This window comes from Sander lucioperca, chromosome 10, assembly GCF_008315115.2.
Source record: "Sander lucioperca isolate FBNREF2018 chromosome 10, SLUC_FBN_1.2, whole genome shotgun sequence".
Taxonomy (NCBI): Eukaryota; Metazoa; Chordata; class Actinopteri; order Perciformes; family Percidae; genus Sander; species Sander lucioperca.
Window position 1 is genome coordinate 37,877,156 of NC_050182.1, and position 22,244 is coordinate 37,899,399.

At 41.8% G+C, this 22,244-nt stretch overlaps 1 protein-coding gene across 3 annotated transcripts in view; it reads right to left on the reverse strand.

The window, feature by feature from the left end:
* ascc3 (activating signal cointegrator 1 complex subunit 3) overlaps positions 1-20,341 on the reverse strand; it is a 208,505-nt gene extending 188,164 nt beyond the window's left edge. The window contains exons 1-3 of one of the 3 annotated variants that reach the window (XM_031278220.2): positions 20,244-20,341; positions 14,829-14,963; positions 9,072-9,222 (exon numbers count right to left, since the gene is read on the reverse strand). In XM_031278220.2, coding sequence (XP_031134080.1) covers positions 9,072-9,222; positions 14,829-14,918 — 241 coding nt within the window. In that variant the 5' untranslated portion in view covers positions 14,919-14,963; positions 20,244-20,341. Of the gene's footprint in view, positions 1-9,071; positions 9,223-14,828; positions 14,964-15,154; positions 15,175-15,837; positions 15,943-20,243 lie in introns of those variants that run through there. The other 2 variants (XM_031278219.2, XM_031278221.2) reach the window with 2 other exon arrangements.
* Between the last annotated feature and the right edge of the window lie 1,903 nt (positions 20,342-22,244).

A 22,244-nucleotide genomic window follows, 5' to 3' on the forward strand; every position in this document is an offset into this window, starting at 1 on the left:
AAGGAGTGGCAGACCGGGGTGGTGGTTCCCCTTTTCAAAAAGGGGGACCAGAGGGTGTGTGCCAATTACAGGGGTATCACACTTCTCAGCCTCCCCGGTAAAGTCTACTCCAAGGTGCTGGAAAGGAGGGTTCGGTCGATAGTCGAACCTCAGGTTGAAGAGGAACAATGCGGATTCCGTCCTGGTCGTGGAACAATGGACCAGATCTTTACTCTCGCAAGGATCCTGGAGGGAGCCTGGGAGTATGCCCAACCGGTCTACATGTGCTTTGTGGATCTGGAGAAGGCGTATGACCGGGTCCCCCGGGAGACACTGTGGGAGGTGCTGCGGGAGTACGGGGTGAGGGGGTCCCTTCTCAGGGCCATCCAATCTCTGTACGACCAAAGCGAGAGCTGTGTCCGGGTTCTCGGCAGTAAGTCGGACTCGTTTCAGGTGAGAGTTGGCCTCCGCCAGGGCTGCGCTTTGTCACCAATCCTGTTTGTAGTATTTATGGACAGGATATCGAGGCGTAGTCGGGGTGGAGAGGGGTTGCAGTTTGGTGAGCTGGGGATCTCATCGCTGCTTTTTGCAGATGATGTGGTCCTGATGGCATCGTCGGCCTGTGACCTTCAGCACTCACTGGATCGGTTCGCAGCCGAGTGTGAAGCGGCTGGGATGAGGATCAGCACCTCTAAATCTGAGGCCATGGTTCTCAGCAGGAAACCGATGGAGTGCCTTCTCCAGGTAGGGAATGAGTCTTTACCCCAAGTGAAGGAGTTTAAGTACCTTGGAGTCTTGTTCGCGAGTGAGGGAACAATGGAGCGGGAGATTGGTCGGAGAATCGGCGCAGCGGGTGCGGTATTACACTCAATTTATCGCACCGTTGTGACGAAAAGAAAGCTGAGCCAGAAGGCAAAGCTCTCAATCTACCGGTCAGTTTTCGTTCCTACCCTCACCTATGGTCATGAAGGCTGGGTCATGACCGAAAGAACGAGATCCAGGGTACAAGCGGCCGAAATGGGTTTCCTCAGGAGGGTGGCTGGCGTCTCCCTTAGAGATAGGGTGAGAAGCTCAGTCATCCGTGAGGAGCTCGGAGTAGAGCCGCTGCTCCTTCGCGTCGAAAGGAGCCAGTTGAGGTGGTTCGGGCATCTGGTAAGGATGCCCCCTGGGCGCCTCCCTAGGGAGGTTTTCCAGGCACGTCCAGCTGGGAGGAGGCCTCGGGGAAGACCCAGGACTAGGTGGAGGGATTATATCTCCAACCTGGCCTGGGAACGCCTCGGGATCCCCCAGTCGGAGCTGGTTAATGTGGCTCGGGAAAGGGAAGTTTGGGGTCCCCTGCTGGAGCTGCTACCCCCGCGACCCGTTACCGGATAAGCGGAAGAAGATGGATGGATGGATGGAGATGGATATATATATATATATATATATACACACACACACACACACATATACATATATATATATATATATATATATATATATATATATATATATATATATATATATATATACACACACACATATATATATACACACATACATATATATATATATACATACATACATATATTAGAACGAGTTTTGTATGGCCATTAAATCTGAGCTGTGCACTATTCTAAAGAATCAGCAGCCGTTCATCTGAGCAGAGGCTAAGGCTAAACCATGAGCTCACTGTTTAACATCCCTCCACTTTATTTAAATAATATTCCAAACAATTCATGCTTAACCAGAACTGCACTTAACATTAAAGGATACAGAGTAATTGTCCAATTAAAAGGAAAAAATGTCAGCAAGACAGAGGGAGAATAGAGGGAAGAAGGTTGGAGAGGCAGAGGAAAGCGAAAACAGATGAAAGGGATTTAAACCAATTAAAATCGTCTAAAAGCATCAGACTGGTTGCTGCACGTAGCAGAACAGAATGGCTGCTTTTATCCTCTCCACAGTTGGCTTGAGAGTAGCTTTTTATTTGGATCCAGCCACAATGTCTGAGGGCAGGTTCAACACTTAAAGCATTGGTGGAGCATCGCAACAACAAATACTGTTACTCTTGACTGACGTGCGAGTAGAAAATATGCCGCCATAAACGGAGAGAAAAGCAAACTAAATGAAAATCATGACAGGCTTTCATGAGAGAGCTCAACAATTGACTCAGTTCAGCTAACACTTGAAGTCATAGAGGGAGGATTACATAATATAGAGCATGCTGTCAAACGCCTGTCTCTGGAGTAAACCTAGTATATTTTCATTTGTTGGAGAGCATTTTTAAATGAGATGATACTTCAGAAAAACAACCCCAAATATCTCTGCATTGTTCCTGGACTCGCTCGCTCCTTGCGACCGTGCATTTGCGCGGCACTCAGAAACTGCAAATCGTCACCAATGAAAAGGGAACTCCCTGCTGAGTTCAATGATACCTCACACTAGACTCTACGTCATACAGTTCATTAGCTGTGAAAGGGGGCGTGGCCAAAGCATAGGGGTCGGGGCAAACCTTTACCAATAAAAAATGAAGTCTCTGCTGAGTTCATTGATACCTCACATAAGACTACCTTAAATGGGTCACCAGTTATGAAAGAGGGGTGGCTTAAGCATAGGGGGGCGGGCCAAACCATCACCAATGAATAAGGAACTCTGCTGGGTTCAATGATACCTCACACAAGGGTCTACATCAAACGGGTCATAAGTTATAAAAAGGGGCGTGGCTACAGCATAGGGGGCGGGTCAAACCATCACCAATCAAAAAGAAACTCTCTGCTGAGTTCAATGATACCTCACACAAGACTCTACCTTAAATGGGTCACCAGTTATGAAAATGGCGTGGCCTGAGTAAGTGGGCGTGGTTAAAGTATAGGGGGCGGCTCAGTATCACATGTAGACCACACATTATAAGTTTCATGTAAATCGAATGATGTTTGTCATATAAGGCTGATTTCCTGTTGCCAGCAGGGGGCGCTATGACCAAAAGTCAATTTTGGCCTGTAGTTGTTTTCAGGCCTGGACCCTTGTCAAACCTAAAAAAACTTTTGTACACTAAAGTTACAACAACTTCGTTCATCGATAATTGCTCAAAATGGCCGCCACGCCACACCCACATCGTTTGACGAAAGGTTTTTCTTTTAATAACTTTTCATCTTTAAGGTGTTGAGATGCTACAGACCAAATTTGAAGTCCATAGGATGAAATCTCTAGGAGGAGTTTGTTAAAGTATAGCACCTTGACTTTTAGGTCTCCTTCCTGTTGCCACTAGGGGGCGCTATGACTTTGAGCTAATATCGGCCTGTAGGTGTCATCAGGGTTGGACTCTTATGAATCCTGAAAAGTTTTGAGCCAATTGGACAATGTACACTCGAGTTACACCCACTTCCTGTTTCGATGGCGAAACGCACAAAATGGCCGCCCCGCCACGGCCATGCCCTATGACGAAAAGTTTTTCTTTTAATAACTTTTCATCTTTAACGTCTTAAGATGGCACAGACCAAATTTGAAGTTGATCGAATGAAATCTCTAGGAGGAGTTTGTTGGAGATGGAGACTTGTTGTTTGTTTGTTAGTACGACATGTGGAAATGGCCAAAATCACACTAATTTCGAACTTTCAATTAAAAATGGCGGACTTCCTGTTGAGTTTAGGGTATGGCTCCAATGACATTTCTTGTACGTCTTGACATGCTACATATGTGTGCCAAGTTTCGTTCAAGTCGTTAAACGTAATGCAGGGGCTCAATTTTTTTTACTTTATAGGGGGCGCAAGCGAGCCATTTTTGTGCGCCTATTCCCGAGTATGTTAAGCCCCTCAAAAAGGCAATTAATTTGCCGGGAAAATAATAATTCCTTCAGTTTCAATAGGGCCTTCGCCGCTGTCGGCGCTCGGGCCCTAATAAATTTTATTTATGGGCACCTTTCTGGACACTCAAGGGTCACCTTACAAGACAATAAAATAGTAATAATAATAGTAAAAACAAACAGAACATTACTAAATACAGATGAGTGGTTATGCTTTTGGATAGGCCAGTGTGAAAAGATGTTTTCAAGCGGGTTTTGAAAAGGGAAAGCGAGTTAATGTTGCCAATGTCTGGTGGAAGGGAATTCCAGAGGCGAGGGGCAGAGATGCTGAAGGCTCTAAACCCCATGGTGGTCAAACGGGCAGGAGGTGTAGTAGTGAGGTGAATAGATGAAGAAGACCTTGGAGTACGAGTGGGTGTGTTGATGTGAAGGAGGTCAGTGAGATACAGAGGAGCGAGGTTGTGAATGGACTTGAAGGTGAGAAGAAGAATCTTAAAATCAATGCGGTGTTTTGATCCAATGAAGCTGCTGAAGAACAGGAGTGATGTGACTAAAAGGAGATGTTCCGGTGATGATACGAGCAGCAGAGTTCTGAACCACTTGAAGTTTATGTATATGTTTGAGAGGAAGACCAAAGAGAAGAGAGTTACAGAGTACAGAGTTTCTGCATGTTTCACCAAGTCAAATTTAAGACTTTTTAAGACCTTTTTAAGACCATTATTAATGAAATTTAAGACCTTTATCACAGCCAAGTATCACTAAAGAGTAAAATCAGTTCTATGTCCGTGGTACAATCCGAAAGAGACTCCCGCCAATAACACAAAAGCTGATTGACTGCAATATAAGTAGCATGTTGGTCTCATTTGTAGTCGTAATACAGTGAAATTTTATTTGGACTACAAAAGAAAGAACTACAACATCGCGGAATTAAAAAAAAGAGCATTAGAGGTAGCGTTGCATGGATGTAGAAAAAGCCCTGTTTAAAATTATTTAAAACCTAGAACACAGAACACTTCAGCAAATTTTAGACTTTTTAAGGCCTAAAATTTTGATTTTGAAATTTTTGACTTTTTAAGACCCCGCCAAAACCCTGTAATTAAGGTGTGAACAAGAATGGCTGTACCAGTGGGTGTGAGAGACGGACGAAGACGATCGATGTTTCGTAAATGAAAATGTGCAGACCGAGTGACATTTTTAAGGTGAGCTTGAAAGTGTGCTGTCAAAGATGACACCCAAACTCTTGACCTGAGGGGAGGAGGAAACTGAGGAGTTATCGATGGTAAGAGAAAAACATTCGACATAGGGCTGTAATGGTATGTGTATTTGTCCTGAAGCGCCACGGTACGGGGGTCAAGGTTCAGGGTTCTCGGTTCGGTGCGCACAGCCGTAGCAGAATACACGGTATTTAGATTGATGCACGGAATGCGGAACCAAAGTTCACAAGTGCATGTTCAGCCCGGAATTTTTGAGAAATTCTTATGCTGAGCTCAGCGTGCATCACCTGATGCATCAAACACCGAGACGAGGAAAAAAACTAACTTCAGCCTAACTCCTTATTCCCGCTGTTTTCTAGCAGCCTTTAGAGCAGAAAAGCAAAACGCGATAAAATAATTACTAAAGCAATTTGCATTTACATTGGAAAATAGCCAAGGTGGAACTAAGTGAAACACTCCTCCTAATGCACAAGTTTTATTTTTTTATTATTCTATGTATTTAGTTTTTTTTCAATTTCATAGCATAGGAGATGCTTTTCAGTTTTTATAGCCTTTTGTTTAGCCTAATGTTTGGTCAGTGTGCATTCACTGTTAATACAGGAGTGTTTGAAATGTTTCTTATTTGTATAATAAAAATAGTTTACGGAGTCACTTGAGACCGCTGAGGGAGATGGTTGCCTAGAACTTTCCTCCCGATTAAAATTCTCCTATTTTCATGTATATTCGATAATTAAAGCCTATATTTTAAGTTACTACGAATTGTAAAGTGTAGTATCACACAGTATCGCACACACAGCACAAGTGTGTGCGAGTGCGAGTGTCTATTCCGCGTCTTTTCCCTCCCCTCATGGCAAATACGTCGAAGAGTAGATCAGCTAAGCAAGGAATAAACTATGCTAGCATGGCTAGTGGCACTACATCCAAGACAGGATCCAATTCAGCCAGTGTTCCCAGTCTTGCAACAGATGCTATAGCCGGACTTCCGGCTGCTTTGGAGAAAACAATGCATGAGATTCTCAGGTTAGTGGTATACTTAAAGAGCTACAAGAGGATGTTTCCCAAGTTAAGAGAGTACAAGCTAAAACTAGCATGGACATTAAAGTTCCCATATTATGAAAAAAATCACTTTTTCTGGGATTTGGGGTGTTATTTTGTGTCTCTGTTGCTTCCACACGCATACAAACTTGGAAAAAAAAACATCCATGCTGTTTTGAGTGAGAGGGTGAGGGTTTCTGAATGTCTTCTGCCTTCTGTCTCCGGGTGAGCTGTTCAAAATCTGCACGGCTTTCTACGTCAGTAGCCAAGACGAGGTGGCTAACCGCAGCATGCTAGCGCTAGCATGTTAGCGCTAGCATGCTAGCTCGTTCTCAATGGAGCTACAACACACACTAGTTCACCATAATAAACCACGCAAAGTTGGAAGTGCGCCCTCATTTAGAAGAAGTCTCCCGGCTAATCCTGCCTTGTATTGACTGAAGTTGTAGAAACAAACGGCTATCTGATGTGATCCTTACCTAGCTACTGCGCATGTGCAACTCCCAACAAAGATGGGATAGAAGTGCGATGTCTCACTCTGTAGCTAAAACAGAGAGCTCAACACACAGGGTGAAAAGAGGAGCTGCAGCAAAAAAAACAACAATATGGTGTTTTTTGAAAATTAAACCATGTAAACCTATTCTGGTACAACCTCAAAATACACTGCTCAAAAAAATAAAGGGAACACTAAAATAACACATCCTAGATCTGAATGAATGAAATAATCTTATTAAATACTTTTTTCTTTACATAGTTGAATGTGCTGACAACAAAATCACACAAAAATTATCAATGGAAATCAAATTTATCAACCCATGGAGGTCTGGATTTGGAGTCACACTCAAAATTAAAGTGGAAAACCACACTACAGGCTGATCCAACTTTGATGTAATGTCCTTAAAACAAGTCAAAATGAGGCTCAGTAGTGTGTGTGGCCTCCACGTGCCTGTATGACCTCCCTACAATGCCTGGGCATGCTCCTGATGGGGTGGCGGATGATCTCCTGAGGGATCTCCTCCCAGACCTGGACTAAAGCATCCGCCAACTCCTGGACAGTCTGTGTTGCAATGTGGCGTCGGTGGATGGAGCAAGACATGATGTCCCAGATGTGCTCAATTGGATTCAGGTCTGGGGAACGGGCGGGCCAGTCCATAGCATCAATGCCTTCCTCTTGCAGGAACTGCTGACACATTCCAGCCACATGAGGTCTAGCATTGTCTTGCATTAGGAGGAACCCAGAGCCAACCGCACCAGCATATGGTCTCACAAGGGGTCTGAGGATCTCATCTCGGTACCTAATGTCAGTCAGGATACCTCTGGCGAGCACATGGAGGGCTGTGCGGCCCCCCAAAGAAATGCCACCCCACACCATTACTGACCCACCGCCAAACGGTCATGCTGGAGGATGTTGCAGGCAGCAGAACGTTCTCCACGGCGTCTCCAGACTCTGTCACGTCTGTCACATGTGCTCAGTGTGAACCTGCTTGAAGAGTGTGAAGAGCACAGGGTGCCAGTGGTGAATTTGCCAATCTTGGTGTTCTCTGGCAAATGCCAAACGTCCTGCACGGTGTTGGGCTGTAAGTGTGTTGTATGTGGATGTCGGGCCCTCATACCACCCTCATGGAGACTGTTTCTGACCGTTTGAGCAGACACATGCACATTTGTGGCCTGCTGGAGGTCATTTTGCAGGGCTCTGGCAGTGCTCCTCCTGCTCCTCCTTGCACAAAGGCGGAGGTAGCGGTCCTGCTGCTGGGTTGTTGCCCTCCTTCGGCCTCCTCCACGTCTCCTGATGTACTGGCCTGTCTCCTGGTAGCGTCTCCATGCTATGACACTACGCTGACAGACACAGCAAACCTTCTTGCCACAGCTCGCATTGATGTGCCATCCTGGATGAGCTGCACTACCTGAGCCACTTGTGTGGGTTGTAGACTCCGTCTCATGCTACCACTAGAGTGAAAGCACCGCCAGCATTCAAAAGTGACCAAAACATCAGCCAGGAACTGAGAAGTGGTCTGTGGTCACCACCTGCAGAACCACTCCTTTATTGGAGGTGTCTTGCTAACTGCCTATAATTTCCACCTGTTGTCTATTTCATTTGCACAACAGCATGTGAAATTGATTGTCAATCAGTGTTGCTTCCTAAGTGGACAGTTTGATTTCACAGAAGTGTGATTGACTTGGAGTTACATTGTGTTGTTTAAGTGTTCCCTTTATTTTTTTGAGCAGTGTACAATTATGAACCTGAAAATGAGAATAATATGGGCACTTTACAGCCATATATGGAAGACTGGATGAGGCAGACGGTCAAATTATGGACTTGGAAACTGAAAATACCAGGCTGGCCCCTGAATTACAGAAAAGAGCAAAGCATTGTGAGGAGTTGGAGAATGCAAAATGCAGAAAATAAGGACAGACAACTGTATTTGCAGCTGGTTGGATTAAAGGAAAATGAGGGTGAACATTTGAGGGAGCTAACTCGTCAGCTCATTGATGACGTTCTGGGAGTGAGGCTAGCTGACAATGAGCTACAGCGCGTGTATCGACCAGGGCCATTTCGGACGGATGAGGAGTCCCCTCCGCGACCGGTCCTTATAAGATTTCATTCTCTACAGGACAGGGATCGAGTGATGGCTGCCGCTAAGGGGTATGTGACCAGCTTAGACAGGTTTTGGGCTTGTGTTGAGTGTTGTCTGATGTATTGTGTTTACTTTTGTTATGTGCTCTACCCTTGATATATGTTTTTGCTGTTTTTATGATGTACTGGGAGTATGAATGTTATGGATGTATGTAAGTTTATATAATATTCTCATGAAATAAGAGAGACCCCAGGAAGAGTAGCTTCTGTTTAAGACAAACAGATGCAAATGGGGACCTTAATAAACAAACAAAGATTTCTAATCTCGATCTACCAAAGGCACAAAACAATAACATGATCATTTCAGCCGCTAGTTAGTATCATAATCACTAAAGTCTGAAGTCTAAACACAGTAAACGGCATGCTGTTATTTTTAACTGTGTTTTATCAGTGTTACAAAAGCATTTGAGGCTGAGGAGTTAATTACCAATTTCTTTGGCTGCAAGGAGGAGGCTCTTCAGTTCCTGATTGGCAGCTTGCCGTTTAGCTTTGTCCTGATCCTCAGAGCAGAAATGGACAATCTTTTGCCACGTCAGACCCTCTCTGGCAAACAGCTCCCGTCTCTTTAGTCGTTTGGTCTAACATGAGCCACAGGGAGAAATACAATTACATTTCAAAAGTAGCACTTAAACTGCTTTTATAATCACATCTATTTCTAAATGTACACATAGCCTTGGATAAGACCAATGTACCCCGACATGTATTGTGCAAATAGCTTGTCAAAGCAGGACATGGTGCAGTTCAGTCAGTCACTGAACGAGTGTAGTTCATCTTAGATATTTGCTGTAAAATTAATTAAGACAACCAATGCATTCTTTCTGTGGCATGTATTGAACCCAAATTGATTCTTATGAGTCATTTTGATAAAACTGAAGAACCATACCAGAGGTTTTTGTTTATCCCAATCAATTAATTCAATCATTTATTTATTTATTGATTTATTTATTTATAAGGACAAGGCACATCACCAGTTCATTTTCAACATGTTCATACCATAATTCAAACTGAAGCTCCAGACTTAAAAAAATGCTGGATACTTTTCCATATTGCAACTAAATAGCATCTTTTTGTTAGGTCTCGCATTGCCGGACCTTCCTCCAGAGCACGGAAAGAAAGAAAAGAAAGAGTTAGGGACATCCAGCCGAAAATGAGGGACATCAGGCGGATCTTCCGGCGACACCGGAATAATCCCCTAAATGAATCGTCGTCGATTTAGACTATACCGTTGTTAGATCCTCAATACCTGGTAAACGCTGAAGAATTTCAAACTCTACACCCTTGTGGCTTTCAGTTAGAGATTTGTCATAGAAAATAACCCTGGTGACATCATCAAGGTTATTTTCTCTGACATGACAAAGCTCCAGAGCAACAGAAGACATTATACAACCGTCTTTATAGCCTGAGTAGTACTCTCCAAGATCAGTACACTGACCTTAATGTGTAAAATTGTTGAAGTGGTCCTTATGTACCCCTATAGAATTTGGAGAATTTTTCCTCTCAGAACAGACATTTTGGGCAGGATTAATCACAACAAAACCCAGAGGCACCCTGATGGGTGTGAATCATTAGGGGCTCCAAGAAATAGAAGCTGGGTCTCATTTGATTTGTGTTAATGTATGAATTTAATTCAAACAACTTCAAAGGAGAGATGTTTAGTTAGTATTATCGCAGTTACTGTATGTTCCTGTATGCATTACAATAAACCACAAAGTCCTCCAGAAATCAGCCACAGAATTTCTTTGACACTGAATATTTTCTATCAAGTGTTATCCATTCATAGATAAATGGAGTCATGTTGCACAATCGCTAATCATTTTGACATTTTCTAGTAATAATTACCTCCCAAAAAGACAATTTATTTATTTACTTTTCAGCAAACACCCAACAATGAGCAAGTCAACAGATTCACCTCACTATCAGAACTAGGCCTGGGAATCATTTGAAAGTGCCTTTACGACAAGTGACTTTTGGTACTGATACCAAAATGATGCTATTTTTGATAATGTGCTTTTCATATTGTAGTTACAAGTTTCCCTTAGTAGTTCTGTAGAAAAGTGTGTTAATGAGATATATTTTTTTTTCTTTCTTTTTTTTTTTTTTTTAACTTCTATCATTAGAGCAGTGAGGTATTAAATCAGTTCATGCTCTGAGGTCAGGAGAAGGATTGACCCAGTGACTCCATTATAATCTGCATCTCCATGTCTTCTAAAACTAAGCATTTTAACACAAGCTGAGAGATAATCTCAGAGTGACTTCAGCCATCTTTTCCCTAGAGAAGCAGTTTTTCTGCTGAGATTATTTAACTGGAGGTGAGCCAGCTAGAGGTGTATGGCTGAATAAAGCTTTAAACAAACAAATCACTGACATGGAGTGAAAAGACGAGGATAAGAAGGAAAAAGAAGGATATTTTGATGGCAAAAGACAAAAAAGTAATGTTCCATATCCCAAGAAGGAAACATCCCTACAAACGCAGAGTTTATAACTAGTTGTATCTAGTTTAATTATACATTGTGCAGGTAGTCGTACGCGACTGTGCAGGTAAGGTCAGCGGTCGAAAAAAAAAACAGACATGATAAGCTTATAGAATACAACGTATTATTAAGATAAACCAGTGCTTTCCAAACTTTTTGTCTTGTGACTATTTGGCTGGGGATCCTTGCACGTTTCCGGTGTCTCAGAGTTGTAAACAGTTCCACCAAAGACATATTTCCCCAATAACTGTTAAAAATATCCAATATTAGCAAAAAAAATAAGATTAGAGAAAAGTAAAAAAAATATATATATATAATATATATATATGAAAACAGAGCTTCGATTTTTCTTCTAGCCTCTCCCCTTAATCACCTCACCACATTTCCCTGGCCGGGCCCCTAGGTTGGGAACTACTGGACTGTAAAACCTTTTTACCTTCAATACCTTAAGTACATTTTTTCTAATAATACTTTTACTTGGGATCTTGAAAACAGGAATTTTAATTATGAAGGCCATTACACACCGGGGTGGTGACGAATAAACGACACGAAAACGCGAAATAATCGCCTGTGAATATTTCGCATCAAAACTATTTATACCAGGGGCGCCTGGTTAGCTCACCTGGTAGAGCGGGCGCCCATATATAGAGGTTTACTCCTCGACGCAGCAGCCGCGGGTTCGACTCAGACCTGCGGCCCTTTGCTGCATGTCATCCCCCCCCCTCTCTCTCCCCTTTCAAGTCTAAGCTGTCCTATACAAATAAAGGCCTAAAATGCCTCAGTCAGCAGTTTGAGCTCCTCCGGACCAGTGGAGGTGTCCTGTCCTGTTTCCCCGGCTGCTGGAGCCCCGGAGGCTCCAGCCCCGTTTCTCCCTGTGCTTTCCAACCAAGGTCTGGAAGCCGAAGCAGGAAAAGCTACTCTAAGCTATTTATTGAGTTTCCTCTTAATTTAATTCCCTCTGGTAAACAGTACGCAGTGTAGGTTATTTGTCTAGGGCTTTTTAAGAAAGGAAATAGTGTCTCTGGTAAATGCTGTCTTTGTCAAGGTTGAAAGGAGTAATAAAGTTTCCCATACAGTCTATGGTTCGGACAGCAGCCTCCGCGTTGTTGTATTATGACCCCCATGAGTAAACAACACAAAGTGATAGGTTGATGTCTTTATTGGCGGTGCGAAAGCTCAGAAAAATCAACCTAGTTTCGGAAAAGAATTACGTTGCTTTATCGCCGCGCGACATTCACGTTCTGTGGGAAAGTACTCACGACAAAAACAACAGACCGAAAAAATGAATTGACTTGTGAATTAATCGCACGAAAAAAAAACGGAGTAGTTTTATATTGTCGGATTGGTACTTTTACTTAAGCAAGGGATCTGATCCGAAAACTTCCTTTAACCACTGGGTAGGTAAGGTAAGGAAGGGTAGGACTGCTGACTCTGTAACTGTATGTTTATGACTGGTTTAATGCAGAGCGCAAATGTTTATCGAGCTCAAAAATAATATTAATAATAACTTCTGAACATGTGTTCAGTTTCAGTGTGTGACTTGTCGACAGCTGATAGAGGCGGCAGACTGTTGGCTTTGGATGGAAAATGCGTCGCGTTGTTATGCCAATAATGATTCAGAGGGAAATAAAATCAGAAAACTGTGTGCAGAGTCTCTTTTCATGATCCCCTGCAGCTGATAATAAATCCAGTATTGACAGTATGAGCAGAGCTTTATATACACAGCAGGCATCTAAGAATAGGAGTTTTTGCACTCGACATCTGGCAGATTTCTAGTGTTGGATATATTTTTAAGGCCAACATCAGATATTTTATTTACTTAATATTTATTTTAAGTGTTAATACTGCTACTAGGTGCCATTAGCCATACGAATTACGTGTGTCATGTACTCCTCTGTAGCAGTGGTTCTCAACCTGGGGGTCGGGACCCCCAAGGAGGTCGCGAGTTCATTTCTCGGGGTCGGCAGATAGTTGGGGAGAAAAAAAAATGAAATTACATATTCTAGACTGGGGAATGGTTTCTACGTTACTGTGTGAGTTTGGTACATTTCATGGACACAGAATGGGGTGTGAAGGTGGTCAGGGAGAGAGAAAAAGTCACAAATGCATCAAAACTCCACAGAGCCTGGAGCACATTTGACAATGCTAGGGGCTAGCTGCTAAAAGTAAAACTAAAACGTAAAGCAAAGCATTATTTGTTTTTATGTATTAATCAGAGCATTCACAAAACTCACTCAAAATCTGCAGGGGGAGGCGAGTAGACACCTGTTTGCAGCTCTCTTTCTCTTGTTGTCGAGGGAGGTGGGGGGTGGGTCGCGAACATTATTATTATTGTTAATTTTTTTTAACCTTTTTAACAACAACAACAAAAAATTAAAATTAAAAAAAAAAATTACCATGAAACCATTACATTATTAGCAATATAAATATATAAATCAGCCTGTTTGTGAAAAATAAACCCATTGATGATAGGCTTACTGGCCTATAGGTGAGGTAGTCACCAAAGTAGCCATCCACAGATACAGTTAATAAGGATTCACTGTGCCACAGCTATGTTTAACAATAAAACATGATTTTTTTTTTTTTTTTTTTAAAACATGCCAACAATTATTATTTTAATAGCTTAGTATTCTGTGCACTAAAAAGGTATGTATAAAGGCTTTAGGCTGCCCTACAGTTTACTGTAGGCCCAGTTTAATATGCAATTTCATACAAAATATATAGTAGGGGGTCCCTGCTCCGTCTCTCTTTCAGTTAAGGGGTCCTTGGCTTAAAAAACGTTGAAAAACTCTGGACTAAAGTATCGAGTATCAAAAATACCTCGTCATTCAACACCCAATATCAATACCTAAAGCGTGATTTATGGTTCTGCGGAGGCTCCACGCACAGCTTTTGCTGTGGCCTACGTAAGTGACCTGAAATTTACTTTAAGAGAATAGCAGGGCCAGCATGTGTGTGTGCGTGGGGAGTGTTTGGTAGAGCGAGTGAGAGAGTGACGGTGATTAGCTTCGGAGCGAGTAGCGACTCTAGAGAGGCATAGTGAGAGAAACAAAGTGTCTCCCCTGTTCTTTCTGACCACAGTAGGAAGTCTGTAGCAGCAAAGGTTAACCCTCTCCTTGATTTCATGTTTTTTTTTTTTACCAACAATGAACGTCTCCTATTAATAGGTTTGTGTGTGTCTCCAAAGCCTAAAATATCTCATTTCCTCTGTGTCTTCATGCTCCATTGTTGTCCAAAAAACTATTAACAATTACATCAATGAGCCACACCATTGCACTGGGTGACATGTTCCTTCACTGCCATGGACACACTGTGGTGTGTTTTGCGTCAATCCCACATACACCATCCTTAACCATCACCGGGGGCTAAAGGGGCCAGTGCACTCTGAAGAAATAGAGTTGCAAAATTCAAGGTGGAAACTTTCCATGGGAATTACCAGGAATATATATGGAAATTAACAGAAAATCAAGGAACCAGGAATATGTCTTTTCCTTGTTTTAAAGGCTGCATTACAGTAAAGTGATGTCATTTTCTGAACTTACCAGACTGTTCTAGCTGTTCTAGTATTTGTCTTTACCTACTTAGTCATTGTATCCACATTACTGATGATTATTGATCAAAAATCTCACTGTGTAAATATTTTGTGAAAGCACTGATAGTCAACGTTCTATTGTGACAATACTAATTTCCAATTATCCATTAGCTGGCCTCACCTTCAGATCATGGAGGTGCTCAGTAAAGTCCTCCTTCTTGCTGACATTGGAGAAGGAGCGCAGTGCACCTGTGAGCCGTGGAGGAGACATCTTTCTCTGATGCTCTCATCCATACACTGGTTCTCCGGCTTAATTCTATGACAGACAGAATGACAGTTACAAATAGCGAACATAACTTTCGTGGCAGTATGGTTTCTACATGACATAGCCTGTCAATAGTACCGCACGTGTCTATATAAATACAGCTGAACGCCATACAGAAAAGCTGTCAGTTTAAAGTTGCATTTCTAAACCAGAGTCACACACGTAAGGTAGGACATTATTACCAGATGTCACACATCGTTGGGGTCTTTTGGTGTATTCGGCATACAATGAAACCCCACAAACACCTAACAGCAGTTAAATATTTGACTGTAATATCTGAAACGTTATCTGTAAGGAAGTAACTTGCTAACGTCACCAATGCGTTGGCTGAACAGTAACTGAGATACCGGTAACGTTAATAAACGTCAAATTAATAGCGAAACAACGACGTATTGGTAGATAGGGTGTACGCCGAATTGAACACTCGATACTGTCGATTCGTCCAAGGCCCGAAATCATCTATAAAAAACATTGTTTTTTAGGTGAATTAGGTGATCAAGACAGCTGTTTTTAACGACCTGTCATTCTCTCCGCGCAGTTCAAGATTAACGTTAACGTTAGGGCACACGCCAGAGCCAGTGTTGTCTTGCTTGTATTATTGTAACGTAATAAACGATACGTTTTCTTACGCCACTTTTACAAACTTTAAACATAACAAAATTAAAGATGCTCACTAACGTAGCTAGCTAGTAGAGTCTGTGTTGCTAGCTAATGTTAGCTTGCTTGGCAGCCTGGCTGCCACTTCCACAGTCGTATTACTGTACCGTTAGCTTTAGCACTTAAGAACTGTCACTGTCAAACGAAATGCGAAAAAAATAGCAGTCTGTTTGGCAATGTAAAACATAATATTTCAATAGCAAACTACCTTCCAAAGTGTCTTGTAGAATGAACTGTAATACGCGTGTCAACTGACTGGCCTAGCGGCAGATGTCAACAGAAGTCGCGTGTAAGCTATGAACTATGGGTATTGTAGTTTATACGACAAATACTTGCTATAAGCTAAGCATAGAGGCTAAGCCTAAAATGACTACATTGCCCACTTATACACAGGAGTGCCACATCACACAAGGTTTGCTTTAAATTCAAACCAGCGTACACCGAAACACATATAAGCGGAGTCGGTACTCGAATTAAAACTGGGTACGCCTCTGCTATTTGAAATTGATCACGGGTGCCACCAAAACCGGGTCGTGCGTCAAAGTCTGCTCCGTGTTGTGGAGTTGTTTGATGCCCCAGGGTCTTGTTGCCCTATCCTTACAATGACTAACTCCACACAGTGCGAGCTCCCCGGTATCTACAACAAGCGCTACCACAAAAACTATAAGTTTACTAGAAAACGAAACTTGTCATCCTCTTCTGGGACATTACTTTAAATCACTACATGCATAGCAAAAAGAAAGCCATCAAGACTAATGTGGCAAATGTAGGCCACAAATCAATATTTTGAGATATATATATAAGACAAACATAAATCTTCTTTTTTTTTTCTTCTTTTTTTTAAGTTAAGATTACTTTAATGTATCCGATTGGACAATACAGTCTTGGAGATAAGGACATCGCACATCACAATTAAACACAAGTGCAAACCTGCACATAAAACCTAGATTAAACCATCAGCCTACATGTTATGATCATCATCATGGTGGTAGTGTCTGGAGATAGGATGTATCCGTCTCACATTCAAACTGATGCCGATAATCACATTATTCTCCACTATACCGGCTCAACCCTGCTCTGTAAAACTGACAACATATGGATATGGTACATGGTAACATTCAAGACAAACGTGTATGCAACATTATCTCAGCATATCCATATGACTGAAGTGTTTTCAACAAGTGCTGGCCAGATTTGCATGACTTTTTCTGTGGGTATTCATGAAGATTCTGGAGCGTCTGACCTTTCCTCTAATAAAACCAACCATTTAGAATTTCCCCCCTCACCGACATTGTAATCCATGACAGGGTATCTTAGAAACAAATGGGCACATTTTTATTAAAGAGGACAATGAATATCCGCAGCGCTATACATCTTTACTGTCTGGCCAAGCTTTTCTCTCTCTCTTGACATATTAAAATCCAGTGAATTGATTGCCATACAATATATGTTTCAGCCTAAACATTTTACTCACATTCAGATGAATGGGAGGACTGGCTTTTTTGCCACAACCCATGAGATAGTGTGAATGTAGCCTAAAGCATTACCAATAATTTAAAAAAAAAGTTTGGTGGGGCTGTTTATATGAATGCATCAATCCGACGCTACTTCAGTTATTCTACCGTATGTCATGTTGTAAATGATCACACCATATCTTAAAACCCTCTGAGGTCTAAGGGCATTTTCACATATCATCTTAAATTTAACATGTTAAGGTATTTGCATATAACTGATCCCCATGTGTGTCATATGAAAATGTTCAGAACAAACTCAGCTTGACCCAAATATGTCTCAGAGCAATGTGTAAGGAGATAATAGAGGGTTTTCACCGACGTCACGTTCTGGGCGGTAACCTGGATGCGCGGCCATATTGGAGGCACTCGGTGTAAACAACTGAATGGAGTAAACGGAGTATTGTGCACTTTGGATACTTTAATACTTTATGTCTAAACAACAGAAAAGCTCATCAAAACGCGTCCAAGATGCAAAGGCATGGAAGGACTTGGGCCACAAAAAAGGCGCGATATTTTGAGAAATTACAGTTTACTGGCGGTGCAGATCCCTACAAGTTGGCTCCCTCTTCTTGGATCCATGGCGACCCGGTGATTCTTCCTTCAGTTGCATATCCCGATATAGTCAACTACCTGGTTTTCTCGCCGAGGCCATACACAGCGGAAGACCTTAAATCCTACAAAAGTTTGGAGGCTTATAACCAGATGGTGTGTGGATGGGTGAGGGAGACGCAGTACCAACATCATTAACGACCGTTGTGTTGTGAAGACCAAAGTAAGTAATTCAATAATGTCTTTAATCAACCTAACCTTAACTGTATGATATCATTGTGATACTCAAGGTGTAGCCAAGTGACTCTCAATAGTTTTTTTTTTTTTTTTCATTTCAAAGACTGAACAAGACAGATTTGTCCCTCGTAGATCCTGGTTGAGCTTTGCCAACCACAAGCGCCTCCTTTCCTCTGATAACTTCTGGCATTCCTCTCCCTGGTTTTTAATAACTTTGGGAAGTCGATAATATTCCAAATTCCAAGTTTTTCTCGGTCTGACCTATTGGTACAACCTAAAACATGGCAATAATTAACCATTTTCCTTGACGCCGTTCGGGATCTACTTCAGTGCCTGTGCTTTGTTGTGATGCGGAGTACCTCCAATATGGCGACTTCTGGTCTGATGACGCGTCTGATGACATGTCGTGAAAACCCTCTATATGGCGCTAAGGCTGAAACATTGATGTTGGCTTTTTGAAATTCCTCAAATCTCTATAAAAAAAACAAACCTTAACTTATAATGTGTTATGAGGTGCTTGAAATGAGTTTACCAAAGTCTTAGGTTATATATGATTCAAATAGTAAATAAATGTCTGAAATGAAATTTTGTGATATCGCTTTTTGAGTGGGAGTTTTGTCAAACATCGTTTGGACGTGCCGGTGCGTCTTTTGTCCTCGGAGGGTTAAAATGTGACAGCAGCTTTTGCTTCATAACGCATTTCAGGAATAAAACGTGAACCGCTGTTTTTTTTCAAGTAGGAAATGAGGACATGTAACGTAATAACGTATGTGCCATTGGTGGAGCCGTGCGCAATGAGTTTATCTGTGTTTTATCTGTAAGTTGTTGTGCTAATAGGGCCATATCTCTCATTGACGACCTTCCACTTCCGGGATTGCTCCGTCGCCTATGGAAACTCCGCCGGATTTCACTCATTTCGGCTGGATATCCGTTGCCTTGGGCTTCCTTTGTTTTGGCGTTCTAAACTCAGGTGGATTTATGAGGACTATGGTTAACTGCTCCTCAGATCTCTGCAGGGTAAATCCAGACAGCTAGCTAGACTATCTGTCCAATCTGAGTTTGCTGTTGCACGACTAAAACTACTTTTGAACGTACACGTTCTACCAAAACAAGTTCCTTCCCGAGGCTATTTTGCTGAGGCACCATGGCTCCATCCGGCGCTTAGCACCGACCAAGACAATTGTGATTGGTTTAAAGAAATGCCAATAAACCAGAGCACGTTTTTCTCCCATTCTGGAGTGCTGTGTGAACTAGCCAGACCCTCCTCCGCAGCGCTGTGGAGGAAGGTCTGGCAACATGAGACTACTCACTGTCTAACACGCAGATTGTCTTTTAAATGCTTCCATACTGAAGACTCACCTATTTAACCCTTGTGTTGTCCTCTGTCTGTTTTGCCTCTTAATAAAGTATTAAGTATAAATTATCTCCCGATTGTGTTACATCTTGTTAGCTAACTTCATTCCTACTTATTAACTCTAGTTTTACATTCATGGACAATAATCCTAATTTTTATGAAATTATACCCAATTAATGAGTTTTAAAAAAAGCAGAAAATATGAATTATTATGACTAACAGTTAAAAATCAGAGGATGTTGAGTGGATCACAGACTGGTACATGTTGCACGTTTAGTCAGGATACTGTTTTAAAAACCATTTCATTTTTCAAATGTTATAAATTTGAATAAAACCCCAAATCAATAAAAGTAGAGATCTGAGCTTTCATTTTACTTGCAAAGAGCATTGTATGGAACCGTGCATGTTATTTTAGTGCAATTTGGTTGAAGAAAACCCAACATATTTGATACAGAAACTTTGAAAACTGGTCAAATTTGACCCGAGGAAACCAGGAGTGTTAAACTAAGTTTTTGTCTCATGTTTGTAATTTCTTTTTTTCCCATTATTTGATTCCTTTTTCTGCTGGTTCCAATTTATTTTTACTGCAATGTTTCTCTTGTGAAGCACTTTGTGACTTTGTCTGTAAAAGCTTCTATATTAAATACACGTATTATTATGCTATTATTATTATTATTATTATACTGTGGACTGTAATACTATGAACATTGCACATTCTAGGAGCCATTAGCAGAGATTTAGACTTAGATTTACTCCATTTTTTTATGATTGTCATGTCTTTAGTAGTAGTTTTAGTCAGCTGAAAAGTGTATATTGTTCTATGCACAAGAACAGAGGTAAACATGCCTTTGAGATTCCCTGCTACAAATCCTTCAATGTTGTATGCTGCCACACAATGATGGTAAAAGCAGCCTGCCATGTGCACTCAATTAGACAACCTCATTGTAATTCATAACTCACCCACTGTGACTTCAACCTGTGGAGAAGGTGTCTCGTCTGCCCTCTCACTTCATTTTCCTGATTCCTCTGTGTGGTTTCTCCTCTTGGCCAGGTCCAAATCAACGTTCGTTCCCCCCTCCACACACACACACACACACACACACACACACACACACACACACACACACACACCACTTCATGCACTGTATGCATGAGTGGTGTCCACCGAACTCTGGCTACGCTGCAAGAGAGCTCTGCTTCAGAGAATAGTGAGAGTGAGAGAATGATTCACTCTTATTGTGTGTGTGTTTGTGTGTGTGTGTGTGTGGGTCTTCCTCTCTATCCCTTATACACACACTCACACACACAAGCCAACAACAACAACAGATATACACATGTCCCCGAGACAATACTAAAGGGCACGACTTGTAAAATATAATGCATCAGTTTGAGTTTTATCTATGTGAATCTCTCATGTTTGACTTGTCATCTCTGATATTGTTGTATCAAACATAAACCACATTCCAAGTGAATATTCTGTGGAGGACATTACCAGGGGCAAAGACAAAGTAATATGAACCAAACTGTAAAGAAAACCACGAGATCTATGAGGCAAATACGATTTCCTATATATACAGCATCACTGAACAAACAAATGTGAAAGCTATTATGCTCAGCAATTAGTGGTTAAATTGGAAACAAAGGGACATTCTGTTTTTAAAAAACGTAATGAGAAATGATTTATTCTGAAATCAGGCTCGGTACACTATATTAAATGTTATTGTTCTGACATTTTTTTATAATTATAATCATAGTTTTTTTCTGTAATTATGTACATTTGTATCTAATCAAGATCTTAAACTGTCATTAGTCACCTTAAATGCTTTGTCAGGGGATTGTTGCAAACAGCCAAAGTGTATAAAAAAAACATTTTTTAATTTCTTTTTGATATGAAAACATCACTAAAACAATCTTTTGCTGCATATGCTAAGGCCTCTTCATATGACCAGCTCCAGATTGCTTTGCGCCATCAGGATCTATTGTTTAGCAGGTAGTCTCGCATTGCCAGATCTTCCTCCACAGCGCTGCGAAGGAAGGTCTTGCCAGTCCACACAGCATTCCGGGATGGAACAAAAACGTGCTCTGTTTATTGGCATAGATTTAAACTAATCACAATTGCACTAAGCACCGAGCGGAGCAACAGTACCGGTGCAAAATAGCCTCGGGAAGGAACTGGTTTTAGTCGTGTGAGAGAAAACTCAGATTGGACAGATAGTCTAGCTAGCTGTCTGGATTTACCCTGCAGAGATCTGAGGAGCAGTTAACCATAGTCCTCATAAATCCATCTGAGTTTAGAACGCCAAGTTTAGAAAGTGGAAGGTAACGGACATCCAGCCGAAAAAGAGTGACATCTGGCGGAATTTCCGGCGGCAGCGAAGCAATCCCGGAAGTGGAACGTCGTGGATATAGACTAGTGTCCGAACTACCATCTTACCGCACCAATCAGTGTCCAGTGAGGAGCTACTGGCAGCTACGGCCGTGGTTTAACTATGTGTGATGGCCGTGACTGTTGTTCAAAACAACAATGGCGAACGTGATTGACAGATGGTTCATCCAATCACCTGTCAAAGTATTATCGACACCCTGCTAATGTGCTTCCAGGATGCTGCTTCCGGCTATTCCCTCAAGGCGCAAATCCATCCTAATTATTCACATTTTGAAGTGAGCTCCATGGTGAAGACCTTCTCCCATGGTGCAGCCAGCGTCACATACATCTTAATAACTCACCTCCCTGAAAACTGCAGCCAATCTGCCACACACTCCCAACAACTCTTTGTATAGCCAGCACAGTATGTGTACTGTGTGTGCGCATACATGCGTGCATGACAAATTGAACAACATAGTGTCTGAGGTCATGACTGTACATGCAAGAGTGACTGGGTAAGTGTGTCTGGCCATGTATGACGTGCAAGCTATAATTCATTCTGGGCCTCTCACATATAAACATTGTGCTGTAGATTT